The following is a 26,915-nucleotide window of genomic DNA, read 5'->3' on the forward strand; positions in this document are numbered from 1 at the left end:
TATATATATATATATATATACATATACTGTATATACACATATACTGTATATGTATATATAAGAGAGTTACAATAAGATGTTTGTTGGAGTTAGGCTTGAATTATTTTGTTAAGGCTAGCTTGAGAGCTTGAGGTTATGGACTATCTTTCACTCACTCCTTTCCTGGGCTGAGTTTACAAAAGCCCATCTTATCTGAATTTCCAGTGTAATCCAGTTAAATTCAAATCTTTTTAAAGTTTACAGTGACCCTGAAAGAAATGATTACAAATGTTTACAGTTTGTGTTTTTCTCCTTGAGCTACATGTGATCACAATGATATCCATCGTTGATATACTGTAGTTCCATCTTTTTATTACTATTACATTGTGGAAATTCAAGAAAAATTCCTAGCTTTGTTCCCTTATGAAACACAACATGAAAACATAAATGTAACAAGCTAATGACCAGTGTTGTGTCGGTGTTGTTCCATCCATTGGTGTCCATCCATTATGTGCAAAATGTAATATGCTCATTGGGGACTAGTCTTCATTGGTCTACTCAGGCTGGGCTTACATAGTTTATATTTAGGGTTTCAGGTCTGTGGTCAGTCAATTCAATGTCAGCTTGTCAGTTCTGAGTGTGTGATTCAGGGACCCACAGACCTGTAGGGGTACCAGTGGGTGCTAACCATTTATTATTAAAAAAAAAAATAGAAAAACCCTGTGTGATGTCACCTATTGGTTTTCTGAAGAGTTTTGGAGCTCAAGTCTGGCCGTTGCCATTTTGGTAGTACATCATTCCGCCTGCTACGGTTAATCCAAAAATGGGCAAAGGGGTGGCACCTAAGTGGAGCTCGCTAGACTGCTAGCAAGCTAGCAAGCTAGCCACTTGTAGCCGGGCCCTCCCACCTGTCACTCAAGCAGCCATGCCCTTAATTATGCACAACTTTGAGCCTCAAACAAGTGAGTTTCGGTGCTCATACATACAGTTGTAATGAAGGGAGAAATTAGCTGTAGAGATCAAAATCACTTTTTTGTTCCAGGCTGTAAACATGTTTATTTCTGCTGTGAAGACGGGCATTTTAACAAGGGAGTCTATGGGGACTGACTTGGAGGTTGGTGCTTGGTGCCACTGAAATCAGTTAATATTTCAGAAACTTGTCTATACTGGGGGAAAAAAACATACTAAAATCAATCATGCAGATTGATTTGGCCATAATTTGAAGGAGATTTATAACAGTAATGTTATTTAATTTTGACAATTATCAACACAATTTTGAGTCATGGAAACTTTATTTTGGCTCATCATTTTCATGCCCAACTGACCATTCACCCTGTTTGAAAATAACTCTTGGATGGTTTTGATGCTAATTACACAAAAAAGAGGACAAATTTATGCTTTAATGTTTGTATTAAACCTGATGCAAGGTGAACTCTATCAGCACTTCTTAATTAAATACCTTTAGGGATAAGTGAACTGTTGTTAAATCATGTAAAATGAGCGACCTATTTCAGCCCGGTCTCACAGAGAAATGTAAAATAACTATGTCGGTACATAGTGTAAAACGTAGTAGTGTCACAATAAAGGTGATGAAATTGTGACATGGCAACATTTGTTGTATTGCAGTTAAGTGTATGTGTTGGTGGTCTTGTTCTTGGTGTTTTATGTCAAACAACGAAATGGCGCATTACCAACTATGGAGACGGAAACTACCATATAGTGTCTGTTGAAGGCGTATAGTTTGGAATAAACGCGGGACTGTCAACTGCAGACAACTGGAGATTGTTTTCTGTGTTCGACACTGTGTTTTAAGTGCTTCGTGTCTTTTAAAGTATTTTTACTGACTCCAGGTCCTTTTCCTAACCTTAACCATGTAGTTTGTGTACCTAAGCATAACTATACGTTCAGTTTCATTGTACTTTTGGTTTCAGTTTTTGCACGATGCAGTGTTACAGTTTTTGAGGCGTTATGATGATAGTGATATGTTTTGTGTCGGCGGAACAACATAGCTATTCTACATTTGCTGTGAGACGGTTGCCTATTTGCAACCTACTGTGACTCCATCTGCTCAGGTCTCTAAAATTTCTCTGTTTCTCCCTCTGGTGCCATCAATAGCTACCTGCAGTTCACACATTTCACATTCTTTTTGAAATTTCCCTTCTTTGGGCGCTACAGTATTTGATATCAGAAACAGCTCACATTATACCACAGTTGTGCTTTTTTTTTTTGTTGTTGTTGGGAGTTCAAGCCATCACTGGAAATGTAATTATTCCTTTAATCAGTGGATGATCATTTTCATTACTGGACACCAAGGAAAAGTGATGATCACAACCAGAAATGCTCTAGCCTTTACATGACATCCACCCCTCTGAAAACCATCCAAAGTAAATGATGGAGCATCTTTACACCTCTACTTTGTGAAGTCGCACAACAAATAAAAAAAACAGTAAAATGGAGACATCAGAGTTCTTATGGTCTGTTACACACTTTGGGCTCCATGTCTGATCTGTGTCCTCACTGTGCAGTCCTGCATGAGCTGTGTTTAGGCTGTAGATGCGTAGCAGGCCAACACAGAACACTATTTGGAGTTTGGTCAGTTGAGCTTAGCACAGATCAGTTTAGAGCTGCATTTCACTAAGCTGTTTCTAGTGAAGTGCAGCTCTTTTGCATCCACCTTTTCCTTCCCAGTTTAATTCAATCAGCAGTTTTGCTTCCGTTTGTTCAGTTCAGCTCAGGTTGGCAGTGTGGAATAAATGCAAATGCATCCTGCCTCTCCTCTTGCAGTGCTGCAGCTTGACTTATTTTTTAATCTTCTACTTCAGGAGCCACTGATTCACTGAAGAAGAGAAGAGAAGAGAAGAGACGAGAAGAGAAGAAGAAGAGAAGAGGAGAAGAAGAGAAGAAAAGAGAAGAGAAGAGGAGAAGAAGAGAAGAAAAGAGAAGAGAAGAGGAGAAGAAGAGAAGAAAAGAGAAGAGAAGAGGAGAAGAAGAGAAGAAAAGAGAAGAGAAGAGGAGAAGAAGAGAAGAAAAGAGAAGAGAAGAGGAGAAGAAGAGAAGAAAAGAGAAGAGAAGAGGAGAAGAAGAGAAGAAAAGAGAAGAGAAGAGGAGAAGAAGAGAAGAAAAGAGAAGAGAAGAGGAGAAGAAGAGAAGAGGAGAGGAAAGGAGAGGAGAAGGGAAGGGAGGAGAGGAGAGGAGAGGAGAAGAAGAGAAGAAAAGAGAAGAGAAGAGAAGAAGAAAAGTAGAAAAGGAGATAATTAGTAGAGAAACGCTAAGCAGAGTGGAATAAAACAGAACAAAGGGTGCCTAAGGTTTCGGAAGTTGTGAAGAGAAAGTGAGAAACCTAATGTGTGCCTGAGGAAGTATATAAACTCAAACCAATGTGTTGACTAAATATTTACTAAATATTCATATTTTTGAGCATGCTATTTGATTGGGGGGAATGGAGGACAGACATTCAGTAGATGTGTGTATAGAATAAAGCAAAACAGAAAAATTACAGTATAGGAAATTAGGCAGAAAACAAATTATTGCTTTTTCAGATCTGGTTATATTCTGCATTTTGTGCAAAATATTAACATACCCAAAATATTTTATACCAACAATCAAAATTACATATTATACGGATATAAACATACAAAGACACTATTTAGGTAGGAACAGATAATACCAAACAAACAGCTTTTGAATTTTTTTCAGTAACATTATGTCACAAACAGGCGTGGATATTTTAAAGTTTGATATTTAAACAGCCAACCAGGTACATCCTTAATAACTTTTTTATGCTGAATTGAATCACCTTAACTACAACTGCATTTTGGATCTCTACACAGAACCTGACCAAGTCAAGCACAAATATCGTTTCTGACTCTGCTCAAATTCTACACAGTGAATTTCAGCTTTTACCTTCTGGCAGGAGTGAGAGTTCCTAGATACAGGCGGATCTGCTACAAATAGTCATTTATTCAAACCTGTATCAGTCTTCCTAAAACAACTTAAGGCATACAATTGTCTACAGGGTCTTGTGCAGTAATTCTTATATACAGTATAGTATAGTGCCGTGTGTAATTGTATTGTGTTATTGTATTGAGATACTGCAATGTACAGTCCAAATCAAATTTCCCTTGGTGGGCTAATGTAGGCTTTAGTCTCCTGATCTATGTCTCTCCATAACGTCTGTTTTTCAACACTGTTAACTTTCCTTCCACCTTCAGTCCTGACATCTCTGCATCTGATCAGTGATCTGTCTGTCTGTTCCTCAAGCCAATCAATCACTGGCTGCTGTCCTTTAAATATCATTGCAATTCTACCCATTTGTCTTGCAGACCAATGACTGACTGACTGACTGACTGACTGGTTGATGAGCCTGCTATTTCAGCCATTTAGTTCAGTTTCTCCTTATTTTTCTCATCTGCTTGATTCCAATGACTACATTCAGTGTGGTGTAAAATTGCTGTGCTGTTTTGCTTTTCTTTCTTCCATAATTTTAGAGTCAAGAAAACAAACCACTGGGTAGGTATTTTCCTCACTGCTGCTACAGAACACCTGCACATTGATACTCAACTGGTGACTGGCTGCAGCATTTTCACTCTGATCAAATACAGTTTTCACTACAGTCTATAAGTAATAAAAAATAAAAGCAAAACTCATGAATCATAGTCAGTCGTTGAAGGCAGTTTAGTGTGTCAAGGCACAATGACCCCACTGCGGAAATAGAAAAAAAGCAGACAAGAACTGCAGCAACTGGAAGTACAGAGTAGAGATCCATGGGTATGAGTAAGAAGAGAACAAATGGAAATCTGTGAGGGAGAGAGACAAGAGAGTGACACTAACTCTAGGAAAAAGAGAAATCCATTCAGTTATTTCCCACCAGGGCTTCTCTCATCAGCAATAAGTGCTCTCTGCTTGCATCTTCACTCCCTCACCATCTAGACAGATCCAGAGCCTGTCTGGTCAGAACGTATGACGCAATTGATTCCTCTGTCCCTGGGTTCTTCTGAACTTCGGCTGCACATTGGTGTTAACTTACTTGGCTGCTGACTGATCACCTGACTTCACCACATCCATTGAGAATGCAGTGATGTTTGAATGCTATTACTGCAAGTGAATGTTAGTGACTGAACTGCAAATACAACTAAGTGCCCATACATAGTTCACGTCATTGTGTTTGTAGAGTTCATAGTGCAGATGGTTTGAATTAACCTCTGGCAAAATGTATAAGAAGCAAGTGCTAGCCAATGCAGAACTGGAGATACAGTATACAACTCTACACACAGTACTACAAGTAAGATAACACTGTGCAATATTCTACAGTTTTATGAGTTTCTTTGTCTGTATAATGATCTGCTGTCTTTAGTAATGATTCAGTGTCACCTGTGAGCAATTCAATATGGAAGCCTTTATGCTAACATTAGAGAGAAAAAACATTTCTGTGGTCATGACTTACTAAGGCATTTAGCTAGTTTAGTGATGCAACACAGGAAACTATAAGCCTGTAAATGCTAAACTTTGCACCAAAAATCATCCTTTTTAATATGATACCTGTGGTGGATGTGGTGCTATCAGGTCATATGACGTCCTCATGTATGTGGACGCGTGTTCACAGCTTTGAGAACTTGAAATACCAAGATTTTTGACATAGCTGACAAAAGGAAATGGAAGTTAAAAGACCAAACCAGAAACAGAATTTTAAAAAGGGGAGGTCAATAGTGTGACATCTAATTTCTTACTTTGCTTGTGTCATAATTACTATAACAATTAGAGGTTGCCAAACAATAAAATGTAACTATCGGCTGTAATAAGCTGCTGGCGCACACAAGCAGTGAACTCATTTTTCACAGGAGGACAGCCACGCTTTGTTATATGTTTATTAGCTATCTTTCTCTTTCTTTTTCAGCACTGCCTCCATCTATTTCCCATTGCCCATCATACTGCACGTCGTGGGCTATACAAAACATTTACTTTAAAATAGATCTGCTGCGGTAACCAGAACGTTTGATAAAACATTTTTTACATCTTTACCAGCTCAGCTTTAATTAGGTCCACGTTATTTCTGTAAATGCATTCTAGCAGCGAGCAGCAATTTTTTTTTTTATTCGTTTGTTTATCCACACCCTCTCCTCTGTCTTCTGTCAACCTTCCTTTTCTTTTCATAAAGTCCGACTCTGGTGGCTGAGAGTGGTTTCAGACCACTGCATTCTTTCTGCTCTTTGACCTTGAATACAGAAACTCCTGTACTGTGCTGTCTTGTAACAAGTCATTATCAAAAGGAAACAGAGGCTGCGCACACCATTTGATGTTGTGGAGAGCATCCTGGGCTTCACTGGATCGATAACAAAGATAGTCGCAATGCACAGAAGAGACCAACAAGTGTATTTTTTTTCTGAAGGATGTGAGGACTCCTACACTTTCCGTGTAACACTTTCAAGTTTGGTGTATGTGTGGGGTATACCAACTTTCCCTCTTGTACCAACTCACCTACTCATTCCTGGTTTCACATCTGCAACACTCCCACACATACTGTGTATATGTATGTGTGTGTACACATGAGATGTTTCATTTTCTATTTTCACATTCTTGAGACAGTGCTGACAAAGCTATGCTCAGTAAACCCTCCTTCTCTGCATGAGGCTGCTTTAATGATCACTTGTATCTCTATATGCATAAAGACCTTTCACTTACATCTAGTCACTCACCATTAACCTAAACTTACTGCAGATTCAGACCATAAGGGATTACACATTAACATCTCCTTCAGCTGCAATTAAGAATCTAAGCACATGAATATACTGTAGTTTACACAGACAGATGCTGCATTCATGCAGAACTGCTGCATGCTTTAAGCTCAAGAAAAACGTAGATTTAAAAAGTGCAAAATGCAGGTTCCGTGTTCTGACTTCCTGTGACACTGCTGAGTGACTGAAGGGGTGGTTGTCATAAATGTATAAATTCAATTCTATGTTTATTATTGACGTCATAGTTAAAGGTGGTGTTGTATTGGACTACATTATATTCAGAGGTGTTCCTAATATTCTGACCCTCTCATGTATGTAGCTGGGGAGGACAAAAATCGAGGCACGATGTTTATCATGACATCTAATGGTCCAAATTAATTTTCATTTAGAAAACGAAACAAACCAGCCGTCATCCGATTTTAATATATTTATGAATGGAAATCGGGAATTACAGTAGACTACTATGTGCATCCAATTTCAGGTCTGTGTGTCTGTTTGAAGGCAGAGCTACACACACACAGACACACAAAAGGTGCACAGCAGAACAGACAGAAGCATGTATTTTGGCAGCGTTCACACAGAATCATTCCCACAGGGTTGTGCAGTGCTGCGGCTATGCTTATTCCTGCTTTAGAATGTAACCACCATGAAACAATCAAAATAACATGAGATTCTCTGGTTCACTTTGTTCTGATGCCGCTCTCTCTCCTCATTCACTCTGTAGTGCTCTCTCTCTCTCATGCGGACCTCCAACCCACCATTTCGCCTCGTCCTGTTTATACAGGAGATGGGGCGAACCCGTCCCAGCAAACCTACTACCTCTCATTGCAGCATTTTGGAGGGTCAACATTTACTGCCAGGACTGTACCTTTTACACAGAATGGTGAGCAGCGTAAAAGGGGCTGGTGTTTAAGTCAGTGCACCATTTCAAAGAATGCAGAAATTTGACTTTGACTGTACAAGGAACTTTGTCATGTCCCTTTTATAAAATAATGAAAATGGGCTGTTAATTTCTCTCTCAGCATATTGAAAGCATATTTCTTATAGAACACTCATCAGTTCTTTTTGCTGTTATATTTGATAGGTAGCCTGGGAGTAATAATGGAAGGTGAACATAGCACTGGTAAAGAAAGGGAAAGATGGAGGAGGAGGGAGTAGGAACCAACACAAATCCAAATGGACAAAAATGGTTTTAAAATAGCTCCAGTCTTGGCAGAAGCATGTAAAAAAAAACCATAAATTGCATTAAAGGAATTGAAAATGTGAGAAAAAAAAAGGCTAAATCATACTCGATGTAAATTTCTGGCAGAACGTAACATTTTCTGATGCATTTATTACTACTCCTCATTTATCCTCCATGTTACCTCTGTACTGTGGGCGGAGGGCACGGTTGTTGGGGCAGTCTCGGCCCTGCTTGCTGAAATTGATGTTGGTTCGGATGCAGCGCTGTAGCAGAGGCTGGGTGGGCCGGGTGTTGTCGCTCATACTCAGGAAGATTTTATAGGGCTCATTCTGGCTGAGGAGGCGCAGGGAGTGCATCTGTGTCAAAAAGCGGAGTGGTAAATGAGAACAGGTTGGAGTTGAAACTTCAGCTACTAGCTAAATATACACTTTTTTTTGGACAGGCTTGTGCATTTTAACATAAAGAAAAATATCTTAAGTTATCTTAAAATTAAAATAAAGTAGTATGGTTGTATTGAATAGATGCTAAAGGCTTAGTGTGGCCATTTTAAACTATTCCTGTAAATGTAGGTTGAGCATGGCATCTTCATGGACACACATGCAACCACACTGCTACTGAACAGAATTCCAGGGGAAACATTGGTTAAATATATCGTGACTGCTGCACTTTGTCAGTGAATTTCCTCATTTGAAGAACCAGGTTTGAATCTGAACTATCCAGCTGCTCTTCAGTGACACAAGGATGTTACTTCGATACCCAGCTACAACTTGATGTGTGGCTATAACAGTAAATTTACTCCATTAAGACTGCTTCAACAACAAACTAAATGAAGGACAAGAACATTATTAGACTTTAAAACTACTGAGTCAAAAGCAAGCAATTTAATATTTTTTGTGTGTTCTGTGTATATGCACTGCATTTCATTACATTACTATAACAACAACACAGCATCTTTTATCTAAACCACTCAGGATAAATGAACTGAGTTCAGTTACAGGTTATGAAGTGCTAATTTGCAATTCAAAGTGCACTGTGCTGGCACGGAATTTACAAATTTCATTTCCGCCCCATTCACCAGAATGCATGTTGTTACTTATCCTACACTCACATACCTGCATCTGCGTCACGTAGACAGGCTTGTTGATGAGTATCCACGTGGCTGTCTCGTAGCACGGAGGGATAGTGATCGAGCCCTCATAAGTGATGTAACGTGTGGTGTCAGGGTAAAGGTCAGCTATGTTCATGCCCATCAGTAAGAATGCATCATCTGAACAGGAAGGAAGAAAGTGTTCAGGTGATGTGTTGTATCAAAGTCTGTTATGTTCTGACCCATTAACACAAATGCTCTGAAGAAATGATAAATGGTCTTATACTTGTATAGCACTTTTCTACAGCACACTATGCTTGTGTGTTTGGTTGATGTAGACCACGATGTCAGGGTGTGAATCTATATTGTTTGCACCAATTAAAAGCAATGACAAGCCTGAGTAATAATGTGTCAGAGAGAGAGAGAGTGTGTGTGTGTGTGTGTGTGTTTGTGTTAATCAGGAACTGTTCACTTGGTCACATTATAGGGATTCCCTTCCCATTTGTGGGTGAAAAAGCTGGTATCCACTGCATAATTCATTGAATTTTAGGGTTAAGGTTTGCCTTTTGGTTAAGGTTAGTATGTGTCTCTAGAGGTTTAACATATTGTAAGTCAATGTAATGTCCTCATAAGTGAATAAACAAGATTCTGTATGCATGTTTATGGTTGTGAGCACTGTTAATGTTTAGCCTTATTAGTATGAGGGGATTCTCCAGAGGGTCATACATTTTCACAGCATAGGCTGCAGTGTATTCATTTCTATAAAATTAAGAAAACATTCTTGTTGAAAGAAACACGTGATAGGGAACAAACAGTTTTATTCCCAGATGCTTTTTTTTTGTTGTTGACCTCAAATAAAGTCCACAGTCGGCCACTACAGAGACTTGACAGCAGTTTAGGGGTTTTTGGACTTAAATACGATGCCCGGTGTATCCTCAAGGGAGATATTCAGAGACCTTTGGATGAGCTGAAAAAGAAGTTATCTTCTGTCCGGCTACATAGACCTCACCACTGCTCAAACCACAGAGATATCTACAATGAATTCAGTTATATCTGACACCATTTTGTGGGACTCACCCACACCTCTCCTCCTACTCTGTGCCTAGCAGCCTAGCTAGCTGGACAGAGGCGGTTGTCATGGGTTGCAAGGGCGTTTGGACACCAGGCAGCCTCACTTCTTCCCCCCAGCCTTCCTAATCACTTTGCAATTTTACCGGATGAAGCCCTTGTCTATCCAACTGATCTCTTCATAGAGGCTGGTGGCACCTGTTGCACTGTGGTGGAGCTGAGATGGGGAATAGTGTCCCCTGCTGTCGCCTCGGGCTGCACCAGCAGCTTCGCGTTGAGTTCCATCAGTACCACAGCTGCTATTTTTGCTTCTGCCTGTGCTACTGCTTCTGCTGCTATTCCCACATCCTCATCTGACTCATTCTCATCAGTCTCATCCCCATCTATGCTGTCTGAATTGCCCCCTGAGGCAAAATAAATAGAGTATGGAGACACACCCCCAGTCAGAACTGCCACCCTCACTGCCCCATTCTCCCTCTCAGTCTTGTCCCTCAATACTGATCATTAGAAGCTTTAATGTAAGGAACATTAAATCCACAGGTGCTCACAGATACTGCTTTCCTGGGCCGAAGTTATGGACATTTATAATAAACTGCCATCTGTCTTGGAACACTCTCCCGATTGCTCCAACCTGGTCATCCATGTGGGATCAATTAACATCAGACAACAACAAACAGAAATCCTCTGTGCTCACTTTCAGGTTCTCCTTTCTGCCTTAAAGAACACGTGGAACAAATCCTAATTTCTTATCCAGTTCCTTCTTTGGCGTGGGGCTGTGGTCATTTCCCCCCCTTTATTCTCAATACACTCCTGGCTGAAAGCAGAATGTAGATCAACACGCTGGAAGTTTGACTTTAGCAAAAGTTTTGATCTGTTCTGGAATCAGTGAATTGTTCAGACCCGATGGATTTCACCCAAACCTGCAGAGGGGCTAAACTACTTTCAGCCAATACTGATTATCCACTTGTTAACCTGCAAAATGCTTTTCATACTGTGTGACAGCGCATGTCACCATGAGGTAACCATCAGTCAAACTCAGCAACGTTTACTGCATCCACCGGACAGATCCTGTACTACAACTGTTTTTTGGCATCATCTGATCAAGTTAAACCCTTACCATTCAGGGGGGTATGGACTGTCTAACATTTATCCAACCTGTCACTCAGCTGTGCATCATATCCCAATCCTTTTAACATCTGGGACAGTCCTGCGCTGTGCTGGTAATCCAACTCCGTTATATTTGGCTTTAACATATAGTATGTCATGTTTGATTATACATAGTGAATTTTTTCATTTGTTTTTACTTTTGAAGATGAATTAGCTTGTCTAAGAACAAAACACAGGCTTATAGAATGTGTGTTTGTGTCTTACGTTTGTAATTGATTCTGGTGATGGTGTCTCTGTTGAGCATGCGGTTGAGGAAGGTGTTGGAGTTTTCAGAGAGCTGATAAATCACAAAGAAAGAGGGGGGTCAAATATTCATCACAAACCACTGTACAACAAACACAGACAGTGCAGTAAAACTCATATAGGAAGTGGCCTAAGGACTAAAATTGTGAACTTATTTCACTGTACTGTAATCCTTGCATAATAATAATTCACAAATGAAACTTTTTTTTAACAATCTACCTTATGTTGACAGTGAGTGTATCAAATCATCACGTGTGTTTTTTTTTTTTACAGTTATATTTGTATATTAATAGTTGCTTCACTGTGTTCCACTGTACTCCCAGCACGACATGCTGACCTTTATAAAGATGGAGACCACAGCGATGCCATAAGGACTCTTAGCTGCCTCACTATAGTTGGTGTAGAGATCTTGGTTATAATGGATGAGCTGGACCTGAAAGACAAATATAACAACACAGATTATTACAAGCTAAACCAAACCAGAGCTGCAACTAATATTTTTTAATATGACATATGGTTCTGATTAATGTACAAATGTTATATGTTCATTTTTAAAATATAAAAAAAATAATGTGAAACATTAATTTTAATTTTGCTACACAAACAAAAGATTTATTTCATGACAGTGAAGAAACTGGTCAGTTTTTCCAGGGACTCCCAGCTGGTGGTTCGAGGGGGACTGTAGATTATTCTTGATGGGTCATAAGAACATGGGTCAGCTTCCTTAAAGACCTGTTCCTGGAGCTTCAGTTAATTTCTAAAATAGCACTTTTAAGATGAAGTACAGTTTCCCACCTCTTAGATTCCAGAATAAGTAACTTATACCAGTGATATTGGTCGTGTGACTCTAGCCTTGCACATCGCTCACTGTTGGTCTTTCCGGAGACTTTGCTGATTGGTACGGAGAAGAAACCTCCCACTTTTTACTTTTGATTGTAACAGCTGTTGTATTGAATGTGTGTGTGTGTGTGTGTTTTTAAATCAGGGCCTCTTCTGTTTTGCTGTAACATTAGAAGCAGTAACCCGGATTACTTATATAAGTGAATGCTTTTTTAAAAAAAAGTTTTTTTTCAGGATTTTGCCTTTTTTTGTAAGTGGGTCACAGAGAGCCAGACAGGAAATGGGGAGGGAGAGATAGAGGGACAGGAGACCTGTGACAAATATCAAAATGTCAGTGGCCAGACTCAAATCACCAACATCACACATGTACTGTACATAGATATGGCGCGCTGCTCAGCTACCGGGATGCCCATGCAATGCTTTTAATGTTCTTTCTTTGTTAATGTTGGTTCCCTTGCTTCAATGGTTCTTATTTCTTTGAACTTCAAGCCTCAGTTGTACATTTATTATTTTAATTTTAATTTTGTGAAATAAAACTGAAGGCTATAGGCTACACAAAGGCACTGTCTTATCACAGCTAAAGGGTCCCTGGTTTAAATCCAACATGCAGAATGGATGAATAGAAATACGGTGAAAGATTGCTGGTCTATCTGTGGACCGTAACCTGATATCTAAGGAAATATTTGGACCTAGGCGCTAGGCCAGATGAGAAGTACTGGTCTCCTCCCCGACAGCATTTCTTTCTCACGATGGTATCATTTGATTCAATAAAGAGTTACCGAAGAAGGGAAAAAGCTGGACAAGCTAACAAGCTAAAATCTACCGACAAGCTCAAAAATCAAAAGTGAATGACATATCACAACAAATCCAACAAACTACAATACAGCATTTCCTCATCACCGCCAAGAAGACCTGCTATTGATCAACAGGGCAAAATTGCACGTTAACATTCAACAAAGTTGAAATTGACAGCGCAAACTGTGGTGATTCCATTGATTCCACCACAGACTTTTCCGTTATCAATGCAGTTATGACTCGGCCTTACGAATGGGGACTATGTTAGTCTTAACAATAGAGAGCTTAGAAGAGGAGGCTCATCACACAGAAAAATGATGAAAGTTTAGGTAACTTAGCACACAAATAAGGATGGCAGAGTTGGTGTTGTGTCAAACTTTTCAGTCTGGCAGGCACTGGTTTCAGATGTGGTTTGACGAGAGCACCTCGATGGCTGGCTGTTTGAAATGAACACTCATGGCTTGAAAAACACTTCTTATAACAGTTTCTAGATTGAAGACAGAGCTAATTTATGGACCATAATTTGATAACTAAGGGTAGAGATGCTGGAATAACAGCAGAGGGTCATGGATGAGTGAGGTCAGAGAAGAAAGACCACATTGGTAGCCAAAGGGAAGGCAACAATAATTCAGATAACAGTGTGTTACAGCCATGCTATATAACAATCTCTGAACACACAGCATGTCACTTTATAGTGCATAGACTACAGTCAAAAGAAAATTCCTCTCCTGCTAACAAGGAAACTGAGGCTACAGGGGCATGAGCTCAACAAAGCATCCAATTTATGTTGTTTTTCACTGCAACAGAAATCGGTGTAAGCAGCCAAATGTTCCAGGGCCTTTGAATGTTACAGGGTCTTTGTCACCATCATCACACTAATCAACCAGTAGTCACAGATTTGGAATGGTCATGGATAAAAAAAGCATTATTTAACACTTGACTCAAACACTGGACTCCTATGGCAAGGTCCAGTGTTTGAGTCAAGTCTGTAATCCATACATGACAAAATCATATGCTATGGCCTTCACAGTCACCAGATCCCAACCTGTGGGACATTTTGGAGCGATGTGGTGTTCACTGCTTTGTTGCTTATGTGTTTTTTATGCAATGTGTCTCATAACTGTGTTGTCTCTCACCTCTCCAGGAAAGCCCTGTCCATTGAGTAGGTGCTCTGAACCCTGAGAGTCCTCACTCCCAAAGTGGAGGCGGACCTCCTCCAGCCGGTAGCTGTAACCCAGTGGGCCCCCAGAGATGTTCACTAGGTGGGCTTTGTCTGGTCGCAAGGACACATGCTTCCCTGTGTTGTACATGGTGCCTCCCATCTACAGAGAAGAACACAGAGAGCAAGAGATTTTAATGACACTTTGGCTACTACAGCACTTGGTAGGGCGGCTGTGGCTCTGGAGGTAGAGTGGGTTATCCTGTAGCCATAGGGTTTGGCAGTTCGATCCCACCTTCTCCAGCCCACATGTTGACATGTCCTCAAACAAGACACTGAACCCTTATTTGGTCCCGGCAATGTCCGGAGTATGTCTTTGAATGACAAATAATGTAAAGTGCTTTGAGTGCACATCAACGCATAGAAAGCTATTTATAAGACAATTTACCATATCACATAAGTTGTTTTTGTGCTTTAAACAGGACCAGTTGCACATTCATGTAGAAAATGTACAGCATTTCAAAAAGAAAACTTCCCTTTCAGCTCATAGTGCAGAATTAGCAATTAGCCTCTAGCAATTGGACCAGCAGTGCTATAAGTTGGTGGACAGTGTTTAAACCAAAACTGGTGAAGAGAAAACAGTTTTTAGTAATAGACTGACATATTTGAATCTGACATACTGCTGGGTAGCTTGTGAATTTTTGACCAGGGATCAAGAAAGTTTCATGATTATACTGCATTTTGTTTGTTCAATCTGATTCTGAAAAGTAACTAGTAGCTAAAGTAAATAAATAAATACAGTGAGTAGGAAGTCCAATATTTTTCTCTGAAATGTAGTGAAGTCAAAGTTGAAGTAACAGAAAATGAAAATTCTCAAGTACAGATACCTCAAAATTGTACTTAAGTATTGTTATTGAGTAAAAGTACTTAGTTATTTTCCACCACTGCTTTTAGCTTGGTGCAAAGATTGGTAAAAAGGGGAAACAGCTAGCTTGGCTCTGTCCAAATGTAAATTCCACCAAACACAACATTTAAGATCAAATAAACAGAAATAAAATAGCAAAGTTTTTCTGGCTCAGCAATTTATGCTACTAGTCAGATGTGCACTTGAATGTACGACATAGAGACAGCTGAGAGAGGTGGCAGCTTGCTGGCTTTGGATTAAAAATGCATCATGTTGTGAAACTTACAAATTTTCTGTGACAAAAAAGATCCCAGGTGTACAATCTCTTTTCATGACCCCCTACAGCAGATTATTAATAATCCTTTATTTAGTTCATTATGAGTCATGCTTTACTGGTGTACACTAATATAACATTACTTCTATAAAATCCAAAATGAGGGGCTTCTGCGCACAAACTGCAGGAATTTCATATTTCAATTTCATGAGAGCCAAGAAATTGATAATAAACTAGCTAAAATATAACAAACTCATGATAGGTTAAAAAGAAACCTTTGCCTCCATGCTATTTGGAAGTTATTTCGCCTCAAATAACAAAATGTTGATGAAACATCCCATCTCATTAAATTGTAGCTGTGACCTGAACAACATGCTGTTGTAATTCCAGTACATTGATAGTGGTGTTACTCACTGTGATTAACTACAGGACAAGTTATGAGTTACTACTCTACTTAAGTGATGTTAGACAAGAGAAAGCAGTTTTCACTTTTTGGTTTTCAGTTACCTAGGGGATAACTTGAAATTCTGGGAAACCAATCTGAAGTATTGTGAGCATGGATACCTTGAGGGAAGAATAACTGAAGTATTGATAGTTGTTAAACTAGAGATACTGGCGTACTGTAATAAAGAGAACAAGGGGCACCTTAAGCTGTATGGTTCCATTTACAGCCGCCCTTGGATAACAACTCAAGTTCACTAGAGTTATTATTCTTTAATGATCATACCACTTGTGTGGCTGGCGCTTCTGTGGTCATGTCACAGTTACTACCAAGTCCACGCATGAGAAACTCTACTGTTAAGCTACGTGTTTTATCAGTTTTTAAGTTAGATGTGCAATATGCGTGGCTAAACCTGCATAATGACATCCTGACCAATTAGTCTTTTAAATCTGTTCAGCTGAGGCTCATGAGCCACTTTGTGCTTTCTGTGAAATCCATGTCAGGTGTAGAGACTGGACTGTAGGAGACGGCCCACATTTCAGCATATTAATTTTAAAGCATGGTAAGAACATCAACCACATCTCTAAAACTAATATAAGGGTTGAGCTGACCACACAGATTAAAATACTTGAAGCACTTTGGTAAATTTGCACATCTGAATTTTTGATGAAATGAGAGCTGGAAACTGAATAACTTAACAAACTCATCTTGCTATACAAATCCAGATCATTAGATCCCTACCACTTCAGCTGTAAAACCTATCTCAGCCTCAAAACCTTCTTTCAGAAAACTATGGATACCACTACAGATGCAAAACCCATGAATGTGTCCATGTCTCATTTACTGTCTTCTTTACCTGCCCTTTGTGTTCAGTGCTGGGTCATCATCATTGTGCCTTGCTTTGTGTTGTAATACAGTAAAAGTTCTTCTATATTTACTGTGTATGATGAAGTGATTCTGTGTGTGTGGATTAAAACATCTTCTCCTGTTGCTCATATGACTCTACAGCTGTATGTTGTCAGTTATTCACAACGCCCCTGGCAACACATAAACCATTAATGCTTGTTACCCGCACGCCAAGCATATTCATCATACATATTATATGACATTTGCTGCATATTCATTACCGCTCTTGAGGAGAAAGCACTCAGCCTCAGTTTAATTGTGGCATGCACAAAACTAAGCCATTACTCACCAGCCTGAGATCTATTCACAGCATAATCCTAAAAGAAAAGGAGGGTATTATTGTATGAGAGGCTAAGGGTTTAGAATCTAAAAATGACCAAATGATTTTCACTTTTCTACATCACTCAACAAGTCCTGTTACAGACAGCACAGAAACTAAGCACTTTTCTATTATATATGGAATAATATAGTGATTTTTTTTTTTAAAAAGGAACCTCATGCAAGAGGATTTTTATTTTCTTATCTTATTGTAACCTCTCTTACTTCTTTTTAGGCTACATGCTTGTATGAGGCTCCAAGTTATTTCCCTGCATCTTCTTCTCCTACCAGTTATATACTCCATTCCCAAATTGACACTGAGCACTATTTATGTAGAAGTACTGCACATAAATAAGGGGGGGGGGGGCCCCACATCCAAGCTTTTAAAAGTAACACAATAAAATTATAATTATATTGTAGTCACTGCATTTATGGTCAAACTGACCGTGCTCTGTCTGAGCGCACAGCCGGTGAATGTGTCGCCCACTTTATCTCCACCTACAGCTGCTTTCAAAGCTGATCAAACCGCCACAAAATGCATAAACAAATACAACGTAGTAGTAACGTCTGTGTGTCTGTGTGAAACTTGATCATTTGTAACTTATCAGTGACAGCAGCCACAATGAGGTTGGACTGACTTTTCCTGCTGCATAACATGATTAATCGAGACGTCTGCAGGGTGTTTGTTATTTATCTTGGCTCATGAGCTGCTTTCTGCTGTGATATTACATGTAATGTTTTTACCATAAATTTGGATTCCCAAACACCAGCTGCAGATCACCTCTGGCTGCATTATGTACAGACAGATGGTGCATCCTCATGTGCACAGTACTGTTTGACCATATTCATATCCACAGCCATATACTGAGAATTATTCAGATTTAAATATCATCTTCATGATACACAATAAATTATTCTGAGTAAATTCAAGCAGATCACTTGTAGAGTGTGTGGTGCTGTTGTTATTTTGGGTCAAAACAAGCACCAAAACTGGACTGCGCTGCCTAATTAGCATACACACGGCCTCAACTGTGCCTCTCCTCCCACCTCAGTGTAAGCACAGTCAATCATAGCAGGGAAATGCACCAATGCACAAAAAATACACATGCACCCAAGGATTTTTTTTTTATTATATCAATTGTACATTTCTAATGTTAAGCTCAGTGACTGGACAGTTTCTGCCAAAATGCTACTTGAAATTCAAAATCATCAAGTTTTATATCTACATGCTTTTGACTTTTTGTTAAAGAAGCAGAGATTAACACATTTGTTAATTTTTGTACTGAACACTGCTAACTGTACTTGCCAGGATAATTTCATGCCAACAACAGTGCTACAACTGTGAATTGCATAACACTGCTTATGTCAAAAATCAAAAGGATTTTTACTTCTGGAAAAAGAGAGGGCTGAAATAGTGTAGTGCATATTATTATTTAAACTGTGTCAGATTCATTTCTAAAACATAGCATAATCTGAAGCTACAGTGAAAAACAGCTGTGCCCGCATACTGTATATGGAGCCACAAAGCTTAGATCTCAAGTGGTTTTCACATCTTTTGAGAAAACCGCATTAGATGATGAGGGTGTTGCACAGCAGGTGGGATGTGTCAATTACATGTGGGACCTCCCTGCACTGGACTGAGGAAAACAAGTCAAACACACTCCAAGTAATTGAGTACAAACAGGCTGAACCTGTTTGATGTGCAGTCTTATAAAATCTAAACAGAGAAAGGCAAAATATGAAGCCCTACATCTGTTTCATCTGTGTATGATAAAGAGAAAAGAGAAAAAACAAATCACAAGATTAGATACAAGGACTGAAAAAGAAGGAGGTGCAGGAAAGTGGAAACATGTAAAGATAAGATGTAGATGTAAAATGGATAAAAAAGAAAGGCAGACAGAAATGATGGAGAAGGTTGAACATAAAATCTAATTAAGACTGTGCAGGTTGAAATCCTGCTGACAAAGGAGTGAAATGGAAAAAAAATAATCAGACCTTTCTCACAACTCTTACAGGGGGATTTTTACTAAGGTTTTGTGGCTCATTTTCTGGTGCTAAACAGTGAATTGCATGTGTTCATATTTACTAAGGGGTTTTACAGTGGAGAAAGAGAAGAAATGCGGCACTGTGGGAATTTGCATGCAATGTGCATTTTAAGGCTTTCCCATTCAGGGACAAAAATCAAGGAGGACAGAAAAGTCCCTGACCAGAAGAGAATGTGAGGGGCTTTTAAAGGCTTTCAGGTCAGACCATGCTTCAATTTCTGAACTAAATAAAAGATGATTTGACTGGCAGAAGACTACGTGATTAAAACTCCAAAATGTGTTTGTTGATTTCTTCAACCATATTAAGGTTTGGTCAGTGTAAACTTAAAATTCCACATGTACACAACAGCTTTCAGGCAGCAGATCCTAAGTGGAGGTGTATTCAAATGAACACAGCTGTGGTCATTCTCATTTACATCATTAGTGTAAACACACTGCAAAATTTGTTGGGCTACAATTTTTTCCATGCCTGACAGTGATTTGTGACAGGTTTAGTAAATACCCCCCACAGTAATGTCAAGTACAACAGCTTTAAAAACGTCTGTTTCTCCCTCATATATGTCTGTGAGCTAATCTACTGGGGGGTATAAAATAGATACCCCCTTAGGGGTAAAAAAAAAAAAAAAAGAAGAAAAGAAAGAACGAGTCAATTTCATTTTTTTCTTGTTTTAAAGGGTTGAATACAACTGTTTTAGTGTTTTTTTGCGATGCAACAAATACACCTTTGTGTCATACCCTTATGTTTTAAAAATTTGGTGAAATGCTATACATGGGAAAGACATATCATGTGATTTTATTTCATAGCATTTGCACATTTTTCAGCATAATTATATTAGTGTAAATCACTGCATGTTATGTAGTTGCTGTTGTTTTAGTTCTCATGAGAAAATGGGGATTCACTGAATTCTAAAAACAAGTGTATAAGAGATAACTTATAAGTTATAAGTTATGTTATAAGTGTATAACACAACAGAGAATGACACTAAAATACAGCAAATGAGGGAATCAACATTAACTTGTGTTTCCCTCTTAAAAGCTGATAGTTAATCTGTTCAGTTTACGCCTTTTGATTCTTCTACAGTTAGTGAAGATTTTACCTGGTACAAGAACATAAACAATACAAAGATGGCTCTCCTTCACAGAGATGGACAGGATATAATGCACTTATAGTCACATATAGCTATCATGTATATAATGTGTGCATATTATCTATCATATACTGTATGAAGCTACAATACAGAGAGCTGATGGGAGAGAGCAATGAGAAAGTGAACAGATTTAGACACAAATTAGACCAACTTTACTGTCCAGTCCAGAAAAATTGGTTGGAGGGAGAGATTGAGAACTAGAGATATACTTCAGCTCCTCAGAGAAACAGTAAGGGAAATTAAATGCTAATAATTAAAACAGGAAAAGTGCTCACTCCCACCTGGACCTGGGCTGTAATATGCAGCTGCATAATGTATGTAACCCAGTGAGCACGCAGTGAAGGCCAAGGTTGTAATTTAAAGAGCCCATGACATGCTCATTTCCAGCCATTTAATGTTTAATCTTGGGTACCTCTAGATTAGCTTTGCACCCATCAAAACTCCAAATAGCCTATAATTATTTCATAACGATAAAACCTGATATCACAAGGAGAGGCTCCTCCCAATAACAACAGGATAGATTGTGAACGCGCACAACTCCTGTTGCTGGTCTTGTATTAAAATCTGTTCCCAAGTTGAGATGTGCTTCCCCCTGTTAAAACTATGTTTCTAGTAGCACCCATCTCTGCGGTTATGGTTAGGATAAGGTTAGGGGGAACACATCTTGACGGGGGAGCAGATTTTAACACAACACCAGTCCGGAAGCCTGTTCCCACCTCTTTAGGCCTCTTTCTTGGTATGACGAAGCTGCTTGAGTCTTACTGTGAACCAGGGCTTGTTGTATGTGCACAGGGTCTTGGTGGGCACAGACATGTCCTCACAAAAACTGATGTATGATGTCACAGTGTCAGTGAGTTCATCCGGGTCTATAGATGGAGCGTCAAATACACTTCCATCTACTTTCCTCCTTCGTCTCCTCTCCTCTTTTCTTTGCTTGTTTCTTCCAGCTTCCTGACTTGTTGTGTCAGGTTCCTTCCTATATCTGCTTTCCCCCTCAATTCCTAATCACATTCACTTTCCTGTTCTTTCTTTTCCTCATCTTATTTCACTTGGTCTTCTCTTGACAATCATTCTTGTGACTCAAGTCAAGCTGATCTTTCACTGACTCATCCATTCTTCCCTATGTTATCTCCTCTAACATCTATTCTTCAGCATAAAGTATTAAATATGGAGATACACCCATTTCCTGTTAATTTTTTCTCAGTGTTTTATTTTTTATCTATCATTTATTTAACAAGGTATTTGAAGTTAGCAACCTCTTTTTAGAGGAGACAAGGTATTACAGGTTTCAAGAAACATAAAACACATAAACCAAACTAAAAATCAGGTACCAATGTATGAAGGCTATCATAAGCTTAGAGATGGAGTTACTAAACAGCTGTCTATATTAAGAAAACTAAAATAAGCTAAAACTGAGACAACAGGCTTGATTACGATGCATTGCACCGTGTTTGATTTGATATTAAACTATTTAAATAAATTAATGATATTAATCACTAGATATTTTCATGGTTGACCTGTCAGAGATATAGCCTGCCACAGCGTCACCTCTGTACAGATATTATTTTAAGCATCTTTACATCCCACTTACCAGAGATTCTTGTCACTTAATGCTTAAAGAATAGTGGAGCATCTGCTATGTCAAATTCTGTGACAAGCATGGACTTATACTAATGAAATAACCATATGTACAAAGAATATGACTCTGGTAAAGATCTCATCATCAAATGAAAGTGGCACAGCTTGTTGTGTTTTGTGTTTGGGCGTCACATGCTGGGATGGTAGTTGGCAGATGCATGCTGTGATGCACTGAAGTCCCTCTAGCTAACTTTCGCCCTCAAACTCTTGACCATTAGAGAATGAGTGAGAATCAAAACAAACTCAGGTGGTAGCCCCTCCTCTGCTCCCTCCGCTCCAGCTTGCCCCTCCTGCTCTGTCTATGAAACTACATCATATGTGGAAACTACAGCCGGAGATAGACTCAGGAGTAATATTAACGCAAATCGAATACAGTCCACAGAGCACATGGTTTTCAGTGGCATTGCAGCAACAAGGGTCCTTTTTCTTACCTAAAGCAGTAACACAAGCAAATTATACAAAGGAATGTTTTTTTCCTCAGTAATATTGATACAGTACTAATACTGGACACACATAATGTTATAAGGTAACTGTGAGTTATATGTGAAACAAGAGAAATTACATTACACTTGTTTTTATGGCATAAATGTTAATAACATCAAATTAAAATGCTACGTTGACTGCTGTGTTATGTTAGACATAAACAAACCGGGTGGTTTGGCCCAAAACTGAGCAAAAATTAGCAAACTGAGCAAAATTACTTAATTTGCTAATCCAGAAAAATGTGCTTGTTTCTGCTAATTGGACAACAAAACATTAGTCTTGCAGTCAGTTGGAATGACTCCATATTAAAACTAGAATAATTCAATACAAAGGTAAAAAATTGAAATGCTAACTTTAGCTTGCTAATGATGCCAACATATATGTTAGCCAGCTACAGTACTTACAGTGGTGTGAAAAAGTGTTTGCCCCCTTACTGATTTCTTATCTTTTTGCATGTTTGTCACACTGTAATGTTTCAGATTGTCAAACAAATTTATATATTAGTCAAAGATAACACAAGTAAACACATCATGCAGTTTTTAAATGAAGGTTTTTATTATTAAGGGAAAACAAAATCCAAAACTACAAAGCCCTGTGTGAACAAGTGTTTGCCCCCCTGTCAAAACACTGGTTTATCGCACCTGAGTTCAATTTCTCTTGCCACACCTGTTCGCAATCAAGAAATCACTTAAATAGGACCTGCCTGACAAAGTGAAGTAGACCAAAAGATCCTCAAAAGCTAGACATCATGCCGAGATCCAAAGAAATTCAAAAACAAATGAGAAAGAGAATAATGGAGCTCTATCAGTCCGGAAAAGGTTATAAAGCCATTTCTAAAGCTTGGGGACTGCAGCCACCATAAGAAAGAGACTGGGCAAAAATGGTTTGCATGGCAGAGTTCCAAGACGAAAACCACTGCTGAGCAATAAGAACATAAAGGCTCGTCTCAGTTTTGCCAGAAAACATCTTGATGATCCCCAAGACTTTTGGGATAATAGTCTGTGGACAGAAGAGACACAAGTTGAACTTTTTGGAAGGTGTGTGTCCCATTCTGTGTGGCGTAAAAGTAACACCGCATTTCAGAAAAAGAACATCATACCAACAGTAAAATATGGTGGTGGTAGTGTGATGGTCTGGGGCTGTTTTGCTGCTTCAGGCCCTGGAAGACTTGCTGTGATAAATGGAACCATGAATTCTGCTGTGTACCAAAATATCCTGGAGGAGAATGTCCGGCCATCCGTTTGTGACCTCAAGCTGAAGCGAACTTGGGTTCTGCAGCAGGACAATGATCCAAAGCACACCAGCAAGTCCACTTCTGAATGGCTGAAGAAAAACAACATGAAGACTTTGGAGTGGCCTAGTCAAAGTCCTGACCTGAATCCAATTGAGATGCTGTGGCATGACCTTAAAAAGGCAGTTCATGCCCGAAATCCCTCCAATGTGGCTGACTTACAACCATTCTGCCAAGATGAGTGGGCCAAAATTCCTCCACAGCGCTGTAAAAGACTCATGGCAAGTTATCGAAAACGCTTGATTGCAGTTGTTGCTGCTAAGGGTGGCCCAACCAGTTATTAGGTTTAGGGGGCAAACACTTGTTCACACAGGGCTATATAGTTTTGGATTTTGTTTTCCCTTAATAATAAAAACCTTCATTTAAAAACTGCATGATGTGTTTACTTGTGTTATCTTTGACTAATATATACATTTGTTTGACGATCTGAAACATTACAGTGTGACAAACATGCAAAAAGATAAGAAATCAGTAAGGGGGCAAACACTTTTTCACACCACTGTATGTGTCTAGCAGGAAAAAGATCACATTGGTGCCAAATTTTAGCCCCGTGGATGCTTTTAAAGCTCTCCACCTCAGACATGTGTGTGTGGGGGGGGGATTTACTAAACCTGTCACAAATCACTGTCAGGCATGGAAAAAAATTGTAGCCCAACAAATTTTGCAGTGTGTTTACACTAATGATGTAAATGAGAATGACCACAGCTGTGTTCATTTGAATACACCTCCACTTAGGATCTGCTGCCTGAAAGCTGTTGTGTACATGTGGAATTTTAAGTTTACACTGACCAAACCTTAATATGGTTGAAGAAATCAACAAACACATTTTGGAGCTTTAATCATGTAGTCTTCTGCCAGTCAAATCATCTTTTATTTAGTTCAGATATTGAAGCATGGTCTGACCTGAAAGCCTTTAAAAGCCCCTCACATTCTCTTCTGGTCAGGGACTTTTCTGTCCTCCTTGATTTTTTGTCCCTGAATGGGAAAGCCTTAAAATTTATTAAATCATAGTTAATGCAGCTTTAATGTAGGATTGCCAAAAAACAAAACGTTTCCTCATACTCAGTGTTCACAAGTCCAAGTCAAGTCTGGATTCAGTTAGGTACAAGTTGCAACTGAAGTCCGAAGTCTATTTAAGTGGGACTCAAGCAACATGAGTGCCAATTTCGGAGCAGTTCACCAACACTGACAATCTGACAGAGCTTGAGAAGATCTGCCAGGAAGAATGGGATAAACTGCCCATATCCAGATCCAAGCATTTGTACTGTCTCATCCAAGTGGCCTGGGCGCTGTAACTGCTCAACAAAGTTTTAGGTCTGAATTAAGGGTCTGAAAATCTTAATGAGAGATTTAAGGGTTTTTTTCATTTGTAATTTAAAGGTAGGCCTTGAACATCAAAATATGTTTCTCCTGTAACGGATCTTTCTGGATATTATTATTATTATTATTATTATTATTACTACCTGATTTAAGCTTGATAATAGCCCAACCCAAAGTTTGTTGGGCATTGGAACCAACAATAGGTGTCCGACATGACAATAAATCATTTTTATCTTGTAAACAATGACCGTTGCTGCATCTGGGATGCCTCACAACATTCTGACACAAAGCCTAGCATGTCAGACTTTCTTTTACTACTATGACATGTCAGGGTGACGCTGACCAACAGGAGTACAGATTGCTCTTCTGTTCACAACACTTTTGGCATGTAAGACTGAATCATATCCATTAAATATCACAGTGACAGAGCTAATGTTAGCATACTGACTTTCAGAATCAGCCTCGTGAAGTAGCTACCCTATCAGGGCTAGCTAGTTTTCAGTTCCACGACTGGCTTAAAACACTTATTTTTAAGACTATCTATACTGCCCTCTTCATGTGACCAACAGATGGGTCTTCTGGCATTGAATTTTTGTATGTAAATGCTTTTCCAAAAACAAACAGCCAGTGTCAGACACACCACTTCAGACGTTATTTTATGTTAACATTCCCCCTGTCTAGCACTTCCGTCATACAAATCCTGAACAATGGCAGGTTGTGTTTTTGAGGTATCAGGGTGTAGTCTCTCATAACCCTTGTCCGTCACGGAAAGAATTTATGACTATAATTGTGTAATCTGACATAGTGACCATCTTTTCAGACAATCATGTAGTCTGAAAAAGGCATTAATGAAGACGTCCAAATTGTCTTTGGATTAGTTAATGACTGATCTGTCAGCATGGATCAACTACTGTGTGACTGAGATGGTGTGTGCATGTCTCACTGTGTGAATGTTTGTGGGTGTGTGCGTCTGTGTGTGTAATGGAGTCAGCCCATGAGATAGGGTATAACTAATGAACTGTCAAATGCACATATGTACACACACACACACACACACACACACACACACACACACACATGCACATGCAGAATCCAATCTATTAGTAAAATGTCAGCATGTGGCAGAGTATTCAAAGCTTTTGTGAAGACAGTCATTTGTCATATTTCGAGGTCTTATCACACTTTTCTGTAGCTTCTCTATTCTGCAAATGCGAAGGTCACACTGTCACTCTGTCAGATGTAAATGAAGTTGATGGCCTTTTCAGAGCAGCATGGTCATAAGCTGACGTATAATAAACTGCAGTGTGATACTGATGTTGATTGGCTATTAATGAACATTCATCACTGAAATCATGGTATCTGCTGGTAGAAAATGACTGATAGCAGTCTACCAACAGAGTTAATGTGACAGTTTTTCAAAAAATGATGTGCAGGCTAGTATGTCAGCATAGATTAATTAAGCATTTGTTTGTGAACTGATAAACACTATTACGACCTTGACTGTTTCCTCCATTCCCAAAGGACAAACCTTGCGCACTACTCAGCTGAGCAAACCCCGAATGTGCCTCTAGAAGCTGGACGAGGTAAATGCATTGCAAGTCACGAGTAAAGTCCCAAGTCAAATCCACAGTCAAGTTGTAATTTTGCCTAGGTATAGTGAGCCCCTTACCAGCTTAAACAAGATGTGAAGGCAGAGGTAATAGGCTTCATTCACCAGCCCTTCTTAAGAACAAATTTGTTCGCAAAATCCACTTACAAAGTTTTCATGAAGATTTTGGTATTCACCTGTGTTTTCTTATCTGGGCCAAATGCTTGCTCCAGGGAGATTTGTTTGGTTTTTCTCTATAATAATAATAATAGTAAGGTTTAGACTTTACAATGTGAAGTGTCCTGA

At 39.1% G+C, this 26,915-nt stretch overlaps 1 protein-coding gene across 4 annotated transcripts in view; it reads right to left on the minus strand.

Annotated features, from left to right (window-relative positions):
* LOC109964728 (carbonic anhydrase-related protein 10-like) overlaps positions 1-26,915 on the minus strand; it is a 135,460-nt gene that overhangs the window by 22,840 nt on the left and 85,705 nt on the right. For 2 of the 4 annotated variants that reach the window (XM_020608250.1, XM_020608247.1), the window contains exons 4-8: positions 14,230-14,415; positions 11,796-11,891; positions 11,420-11,492; positions 9,006-9,160; positions 8,075-8,249 (exon numbers count right to left, since the gene is read on the minus strand). In XM_020608250.1, coding sequence (XP_020463906.1) covers positions 8,075-8,249; positions 9,006-9,160; positions 11,420-11,492; positions 11,796-11,891; positions 14,230-14,415 — 685 coding nt within the window. Of the gene's footprint in view, positions 1-2,122; positions 2,816-3,282; positions 4,776-8,074; positions 8,250-9,005; positions 9,161-11,419; positions 11,493-11,795; positions 11,892-14,229; positions 14,416-26,915 lie in introns of those variants that run through there. The other 2 variants (XM_020608249.1, XM_020608246.1) reach the window with 2 other exon arrangements.

Source organism: Monopterus albus, unplaced genomic scaffold (assembly GCF_001952655.1).
Source record: "Monopterus albus unplaced genomic scaffold, M_albus_1.0 scaffold92.1, whole genome shotgun sequence".
In the NCBI taxonomy this organism is placed as follows: Eukaryota; Metazoa; Chordata; class Actinopteri; order Synbranchiformes; family Synbranchidae; genus Monopterus; species Monopterus albus.